Below are 9,168 nucleotides of genomic sequence, written 5' to 3' on the forward strand. Positions count from 1 at the left end.
GTTACACTTGCATCAAGGTCTCTCCTCGGCTAATTAACCTGAAGCCGAGGACAGACCTTGATGATGAGTGACAATTCCTCTTATCTCCCCTCCTTACTTTGATATCATCTGTAAAACTGACACTCCTCCTTTCTAGCAAATTATGCATTGACCAAAGGGAGTCTGATTTGACCTATGAAACCTCACTAGGAGACGTGCAGCATCCATCTCCAAAACTCTGATGGACACTGATTCCAAAGCATAACTATGGGCCCAGCTAGTAAAACGTACACCAAGATTATTCATTCACTTGAGTAGTGTAACAAAATTTGAGGGACCCCCCCCCCCCCCCTCCCCTCCAATGTACATGGAGGTGGGTGCCCTAAGCTCCAGACTCAGTCAGGAGCTCTCAGCCCAGGGGCCCGTAGCCCATGCACAGCGCCGACGAAGGGCCCCATGGAGGTCGGGCCCCCTGCACTGCGGGACCCTTTGACTGATCACAGTGCCTTTGACTGATCACAGTGCCTTCTCTCCCCTTCCCCCCCTCCCCGTGCCTCGAGGCACTTACTGGTGAGTAGTGTCGATTTGCAAGACACTTGATTCATCGGTGCTTCATTCAGGCGAAATGTTTATGGTGTCATCAGGAATATAGAATTCCTGTCGTGCAATACCAGGTCACTTTGTTTGCGGTCAAGGACAAAAACTTTTTTTAAATTTTGTCCATTGGGCAAGTTAAGCCTAACCCTTTGCTGCACAAAACTCCAGGGAAAAAATATTTTGCTGAACTGTTAAACTACTTTAGATACCATTTCTTTGCGAACTCCTTTTGTAAACCTGTTCTATGCATGCCAACATTTAACAGAAGGTCAACAAAGGAGAATCCGTGTCAAACCGTGAGAAAATCTCCTGAGTGATTGCAAATCCACTTTTTTTTAAGGAGTAAATTTTTCATTTTTTACCACTGTATGAAGCGATTGTAGAGGAGTTGGTGAATACCGTAAAACACATGTTTTTAGGTGTGCACAGACTCAGAGGGCATTCCAACCCTGGCTCCACTGCTACTTGCCTTCTTTCAGTCCCTATATGTAGAGTAGCCGAAAGGTAGCAAAATTAAAGCCTTCCTAGAATTCAAACCCTGCTATAATCAAGAGCACTGAAAGTATGCAGCATGGAAGGGCCAAATTGTGCGGTAGAGTTGAGTAAATTATTCAGCACGAAAAGTCAAATTATGCAGTGTAATGCGGCACATTTAGTGATGGTATTCGTTATTTTGTCATTATTACACTTGTAAACACTATCTGGGCATTGGTTGCACCTCGTTAGTACCAGTCTAACACCTAAATTTAGCAATAAGAAATGGAAAGGTGATCAGTCAAGGTTTGCAAAGGGCCTTCCACTGCAACACGTGTTTCTGCATTTTTAGTTACTTTTGAACCATTTGAGTTTTAAACAAAGGTGCTGATTCTTAGGAGGCGATGTACTTGTTCTCCAATTGGAAAGGACTGATTCTGCAGCCGTGTACTATTTTGACTCTTAGTTAATAGTATTGCTTTCTCTTTTCAGTGTAACCGTGTTCCTGATGAGCGCCGATACTCTTTACCACTGAAGAGCATCTACATGCGACAGCTAGATCAGATGGTGGGTGTCATTTAGACAATGTTCTCCCTCCCGAAATCATCAAGAAGGATTGATGCAATTCCAGAGGAACTCATGTTGAGCTCTACAGAGAATGCAAAGCTACCTCTCAAACTGCTTCCTAGGAAAACATGAGCTGGTCCTGTGATTCACGGCTTCCATTGAAGGCTTGAACATCTTCGACTCCAAGATTTTGTAGAGAAAGCTACAACTGTATGTTTGACATTCACATGGACAATCCAAGCGTTCTCACTTTAGGTCTTCCAGGTAATAATGGTGTCTATCTGACAGCACAGCTCTATGGCAAATTTCCACATGACCGGATGTGGACCCACAGTGTGGCTATGGGGAAAAGAGGGAGGATGAATTCATGGCAGAGCCAGCACCCATATTCGAGTGACATCCGTCTATTCTTTGCTTAACATTTGACGAGTGTATATTTTCAAGCCTGTTTTCTTGGACACAGTATGATGCATTTGTTTTTTTTTTTGTACTCTTTCTCAGGTAGATGCTAACTTTGTGGTGCTGAGATTTTGATTTTACTCACAGACAGTAGAAAACCGGAAGTGGACATTTCTCTTACCCCCTAAGTAGTAGTGTCTAGTCCTTTGAGCCATTTCTGGTAACTCGAATTTGGGTTTCTTTTATACAGTAACTTCTGTCAGATTGTCCGCTACTCGTCCTCATGCCACTTTTCGAGGACACAGATATCTTACAATGTTGCTCAGGTTTCCATCCAGAAGTTGGACAAAGGGAAAGTCTGTTTTGTTTATTTATTTTTTAAACAGTGAGTGTCATGGAGGTGTTGGAAATCCTGGTTCATTTTAATCATGTATTTGAAGGTTACATTCCTCCATGGCAGATCTAATTATGACTTAACCTGGAGTTTCACTTATTCACGTTTTTCCAATGTTTTTATATTGTATTCTACTGGAGCCTGGGGATGGGCACAGGAAACTGCATCTTGTCTTCAGAACCGGTGTGGACATAGACACAGCCTAGTGCCAGGACCATCGGCAGCTGACCTTTTTACAGTTGCACATCACATGTGGTAGCCAGTATACTACTTTTTCTGCTTTACGTGCACCCCATCCTGTAATCAGACACTGCTGTCCACCTACTGCTGTAGAAATCCTATTTGTATTGGCACAAAGCTCACAAAGTTGGATTTTATTTTGTCAACAATGTTGGCTTTGCCCAACATTTTACAGTATTCCTACTTTAGTTCAATTTTCCGGAGTGAAAAACCTGAAGAAAATGCTCAAGTATTGTTTGAGATAATCCTGGTTGTATTTCACCCATGTCCATCCTCCACCCACCCACTCCTGCCACAATTTGATGCTTTGCATCCCCTAACTGTACATTGATGCTCCTTTGTACAGTGTGTGCCATACTCTAGTGTTACTACCTTGGTATTTGTAATTCAGTGTGCTCCTTGATTCCCGCTACCACACATCTGATGACCCTCTTCGTTTTCCTCAGCAGTCTTGCTCAGAAATCCTTGTTTCTTGCCTTGCTAGGTTTCTAGGCTTACTCTGTGTGTGTGTGTGACGTTCTGAACAAGCTTGAGGGTTCTTTGGCGACTTGTGCTTTGGGGACTGTGGGCTGGTGGATATTCTGGTTGAAAGAGCTGCAGTTTGGTGGGAAAAGGAAGGAAGCGTGCATTGCATCCGCTACGGAGCTATATGCTGATGCATGTCAGATGTTTATCCTCTGCTCCTTTCCTGGGTATTTTGTGCACAGGGACACATGCAAGTGGATTCAAGCTGAGGGAATATTCACCATTACAGGCAGTGTGCAACCGAAGTTTATCACCAAGTGCCTTTTTTTATTTTTTATAGATGTGTGCAGTATTTCTCATTTGAAGATTTTCAGAAGTCTACCTGAAGTATTTGCTTTGTGTAAGTTGTTCTACATGGACTTATAGGTGGAAGAGAGGGTATCCTGTGCACTGCACGTTGGATAATTGTTTGAGGGAAACTAGGTTTGGTGCACTCTGTGTAGCCTCAATCCTAGTTTTGAGGACTTGCCATAACCAAGTGGTGTATGCACTCGAAGCTGAGTATGCACCGGTATGAAGGCATCGTTTAAGGAAAACTGGACAGATATTTGTTTTGAATGACCTCGTCTACAGTAATGCTCGGAAAAGATTGCCAAAAAAAAAGTATAAATGGAGCAGTATGATCTGATGTATTCTTAAAAATGTGCCTGTGCTTAAACTTAAACTGCGGTCCGTGCCTTATGTACATCCTGCGAGTCTGTTTCAGGTCATGAATGGATCTAGTTAACGTTTTATGCAGGGCATTTTCTTCTATAACATTGACATCTCCAATTGCTCCATTACAAAATCACATGATTGTGAAAACTCATTGGAAAAAGACCTGCAGGCTCCCAAAAGTTGCCTTTACCAGTGTTGGGGAAGAACAAATCTTTTATAACTTGTTTTGATAGTTGAAATAATTTTGTTCATCATGGAGCGATCTATTGCAAGTGTAGGATAAGGTATGCAACTTTTAATAATGTGTGTACTGAACTATTATTTTTGATTTATGCTGTGAACATCACATGTACAGTTCTGGGCTTTTGAGCAAGGCAGTCTGCTGTCCACCTAAACCTGATTAGCTTATTTATAATATCCTTTATTGTCCATTACTGGTCTTACCTCTGCCTTCAAATTCTCCTCCAACATGACAGGTCAAAAATAAGTAGCGGTGGGGTCAGAAAATGTACCAATACAGCATTATTAATGAAATCCATGTAGAACTTTTTTTTTTTATATATGGAGCATTGAGGAAAGACTTGTATAGTGTGCAATGCTGGCCGTCATTCCCTCACACCCCACCTCTTAAGCAGAGACACCTGTGTGGTGTACTATTTTGCACTGTACTCCCTTTTACACTTAATGTGAAAGTAGCAGAACTTAGACGTAAGCTATTCCCGAATACCGAACAGTTGCAATCCTTACTAGTTTACTCGCTACTAATTATTTTAAAAAGGTGCTTTGCAGAAGTATTGCCTTCAACATTATCACCCTTTCTATGAAAACATCCTAGACTGGTTCATACATCTTAACACCTTCAGCGCGGCGCGAATTTTCGCGCTGTGCTGAAGGTTCTAATGAGCCAACGGGCTCATGACGGAACGGTTCCGTCATGAGCACAGCTCAACCGACGCTCATGACGGAACCGTTCCGTCATGAGCATCGAAGGGGTTAAAATGGTAATTAACAGCCGTAGAGTTGAGATGTCTGCTCTGTGGATAAGTTAATCCTGTGTGCTTGCAGAGTTCACAGATCTGTTAAAGTTCACAACTATCTGTTTAGTTTTTCAGCTACAAAGAAACGTAAGCAAATGTTTACTATTTAAACGTTTACCATGTAACATTTCTAAGAGGGAGGAGAGGTAGTTTACTATGTGGGCTGCAGAATTAGGAGACCACATTTTAATCCTAGTTTAAGGTTTTTACTACATTTTCTGACCCTATTTTCAGTGCTTAAGTTCCTGTTTGTCACAAAGCGCAGCCATCAAAAACACTATCTCCAGTACTATGTGCCATTTGAAAATGTGAACAATGGTGATTGGCCATTCTCAGGCCCTTGGCTTTGCATCGTCAAGAACATAAGAGGTGTTGCTGGGCAAGCTTGACAATAAGCAGGAATGAGATTGTTCACCTACCAGGGCATCCAATTGTGACTGTGCCAAAAAGATGCAGACGATCAAATGTCTTGTATTAAATGTTAGTTTTTCTTTTAAGTTGCAACGTTTACTGGCTCGATTGAAACAACTGTTGTAGCTCTACCTTCAGGCGTTGAAATTGACTTGTTTTTGGTCTTGTTAACTGGTGAAATGATTGAGTTTATCCCGATGTCATATGAAAGGTTTCTTTTGTGGAAGTTCTGTGGAGATGTTTCAAACTGCACATATTAGGAAGCATCCTGCCATACACATCTTATAAGAAGCAAATTGCCACAAATGTCTAAGCGTTCAGAATACGGTGTCCTTGCAAAGCCTATAAAAATGAGGGATTTGAAGATTATTTTTCTTGTTCCAGATTTAATTTAGCTCATCTCTTGGAATTGGTTGGGTTGCCCGATGAAGAGGTGCATTTGAATTAGATTATTCCTGATAGACGGTCTGAAAAATTAACCTCAGTCTTTTTCATGAGCTCTTTCTCTGCTGGTTGTGAGCATGCCCTTCCATGTCCTCATATTATCTTTTCTATTTTCTATTTGCGAAATGGCAGGATAACTGTGAGATGATCAGAATTCCATTCAGTCTCTTCCTTCACTTCAAATGTCCCCAACCCATCTCTGATGACGTCTGCCTCACTTTGTTTATAACTAGATGTTTTGTGTAATTCCTATTTCTGACTTGCATCACAGTCAGCTCCCCTTATTTTTTTCAGTGCTTAATGTACTTGGGGCATGTTTTAAAGTTTTGTGGGGCTGGTGCCCTACTGTAAACAGTTGGATCTCCTGCTCGCTCTGACAAACATGCGGTTCTTCTGGATGTTGGGAAATCACAAATCTTACAATGGTGGAGCCTCAGCAGACTTCACTTTTGTAAACTTTTGACCTGAAAGCTGTTGGTCTGGCATGTCATAGTGACAGTTGCAGTGCACAAATTAGGGCGAGCGATCTTCACTAGATTAACCCTGCCGGGCAGATAAATCAAACACTGGCCTCTGCATGCCACAGCAATTTTTTTTTCCCACAAAACGACCCTCTATAAGAGATTTGTTTCATGAAAATGAAAATTTGTCAAGTGAGTGCCGGATATATATGGTGCCCGCTCCAAAAAATGAATTGCCTTCAGTAGAGCGAATACCTGACCGCTCCCCAGGTGGAATAAAGCGTCCCCAATTGAGGATCTCATTTTAGGGTAGGTAGTCCTCTGCCAGGGGAGTGTAGGCCATGTCTCTTGCTGACCTATCAGGCAGTTCTCCAAGGTCTAACGGACCCCATTAGTCTTTAAAAAGAATAATGCAGAAACAAATTCTCAGGTCATTTCACTGCCCCTTTTCATCAGGATTCAAAAGATTTATATGGGCTTTTCCACCTTTGAACATATTTTTTAAGGAATGTATTAATCAGTTGTCTTATTGACACCCTTAATTTCTCTAGTGTTCTAAAGCCCATGTTACTTTGAATAAGAATTATACATATACCCTTATGTGTGTAATAAGATGCATCTTAACTGAAGGAGGATTCTGGAAGGAATATGATGTAAATCAGTTATAGTAAATATTCACTGTCATTGAATTTGCTCATAAAAAAGATGTGAACAGGGTTCTATTGTAGTGGTCCACAGGGTTGTTTGTCAAGGGTGGGCCTGTCTTTTGAATTCTTTGTTTCCACAAAATTGTCTAATTATGTAATTTCTTGAACTGCTTTCCTGCTGTTCTTATCTCGTGTGTCGATAAGGATGAGTGGTCTTATGCTAAATATTGGTGCCCTGGATGAGTTATTCCATGTCTCCAAGAACTCTTCTTTTCTGTTTAGCAGTTGAATTTGTTGGTGCCTAGTTGACTACTATAGTAGGTCGTCCCTAGCCAATTCACTAGTCCCCTGACTTCTCATTGATTTGGAGTATTTGAGCTGAGATTCAAAAAATCTTGAAGACACCCCTTACTAAGTTGCTTATTATGTTATGTCTAAGTAGGCGCTTGCCCGTGTCCAGAGATGAACATTTTGAGGAATGTTTAATGAATATGTGCATTACAGCCATAAATTGTCAAGGAGAAATGAGTCCTGATTTTTTTTTTATAGTGTTCTTGAAGGCTGTAGGCTATTTGTTGCTGTTTTTCCCCAGAAGTATCGTTTTTTTTAGGGGGAGGGGGGAATTGGAGGGCTGGTTTTGTACCAGGAAATGCTGCATAATTTACGTATCAACACATGATCAAGACATGCTAATCTGCAGCCTGTTAAAGTTCTTTATTCAATGTGCAATATTGAAACGAGGTTTAAAGCCATATATTTTTTAACACTTTTTTTTCCCTTCTTATTTACATGTCTCTCACTCAAGGTCCACAGCTAGTGGGTGAGCACAGCTCGATCAGTGGGTGTAAGGACACTGTCTCCATTCTCACAACAGCACTTGCCTGAACTGCTTAATGTATTGGTTGCATATACGTGCCATTGTAGATGCTCCTCAAAACCAGTGTAGCCCATAGTTGGACTCTAGCTAATTTTGTTCTGTTTGAGTGTGGAGACATTGTCGTGCCAGGTTGTTTTTATGCACCCAGAGTTGTACTAACTGAATGATATTTGTATTGTTTCTTGGTGTCCATGATATTGCACTCTTCTACTTAAGTTTGTGAAAGCCAAATTGAGTGAGATAGATGGATGTGGTTTACAAAAACAGATACTAAAATCCTGTGTTTTAATCATTGTTTGTGAGAATTTCATTCAATTTATAAGAGGGCCAAATGTCTTTTTATAACTGTTTGGCAAATGTCTTTCAGAAATTTTAGTTTTTTAAATAATTTCTATTAAAATTGATCTGCATTTTGCCTTTGTGTTTTATTTAAACCAGCACTCTACATTTGATGGCTAAAATATCTTATGTTTCTGCAGCTCTGGAAAAGCTACCTTGTTTGAATGTGTGAGAAAAAAGACTTGATTCCACTTAAGGTTACAGTAATATAACCTTTGCTCAATGAAACATGCCCATGCCTATGTACACCAATTCTACCTCAACACATGAAAGGTTTCTCTGGATCCTGTACCAGTTCATTGATGTCATTCCCGATTTCCAGTGCAGGAGTTTTTGGAGAAAGATACCTACACTGGTTTTAGGGTTCCAAATAGCCTCTGCTTTGTAATGGATATCTGTATCTCAGTAGAAATGTAAGATGTGGTTGTCTTAATGTGGTGAATTCTACTCTATGCATTCCTCTGGTAATACCATTTGGCTTCCCAGGAGCACAGTGCGGGTCAATGTAGTGCACAACTTGGTAGAATGTGGCGGAACAAAGATACAAGGATGAAATATGTGTTCTGATAGACTCCGAACTGCAGATTCCTCTCCATCTGAATATCCCCAGACATCAGACGGAATTCATAAACGTTGGTATCAATTCTCTTTGCTTTGGTAGGTGGTGTTATGTGGCTCCGGAACAGATACGCCCCACCCTGTATAACGTGTTGGGTCCCTTTACAGTGACTATTTTTGGACAGTCCCAATGCAACGAAATATCCCATCAGATCTGGTCTGAATGCAACCAACTGTCTGTATTGGGCATTTCACACCATTGTGGTGCTAAGACAACATGCCTGAATGTGCTTCACAAGCTTTTCTTCACGTGTCAAACATTCCCTAATTGATATGCCAGTCACCGGTTCTCGCCAGTTTGGAGCAAAGGCAGAATTCGCCTTAGAGCTCTGCCTGTCTGCCTGTTCCACAGAACATATGCCCCTTTAAAGGCTTCTGGCCAGGTTACCTGCATAGGCGCCAATGCAGGCCTCAGCTGCAGCAACAGCAAGCCTCCCAAACCTTTTGCTTTAGAGGCAGAGTAGCAGGCTGCCAACGTCCAGGCCCCCAGGGACAATGCTCC

General features: G+C 41.4%; 1 protein-coding gene across 1 annotated transcript in view; it reads left to right on the forward strand.

The window, feature by feature from the left end:
- Window positions 1-8,124, forward strand: part of EDEM1 (ER degradation enhancing alpha-mannosidase like protein 1) — a 131,183-nt gene extending 123,059 nt beyond the window's left edge. The window contains exon 12 of the mRNA XM_078661665.1: window positions 1,543-8,124. Coding sequence (XP_078517791.1) covers window positions 1,543-1,632 — 90 coding nt within the window. The 3' untranslated portion in view covers window positions 1,633-8,124. The remainder of the gene's footprint in view (window positions 1-1,542) is intronic.
- The last annotated feature ends 1,044 nt before the right edge of the window (window positions 8,125-9,168 follow it).

The sequence above is a fragment of the Lissotriton helveticus genome, chromosome 9, assembly GCF_964261635.1.
Source record: "Lissotriton helveticus chromosome 9, aLisHel1.1, whole genome shotgun sequence".
NCBI classification, from domain to species: Eukaryota; Metazoa; Chordata; class Amphibia; order Caudata; family Salamandridae; genus Lissotriton; species Lissotriton helveticus.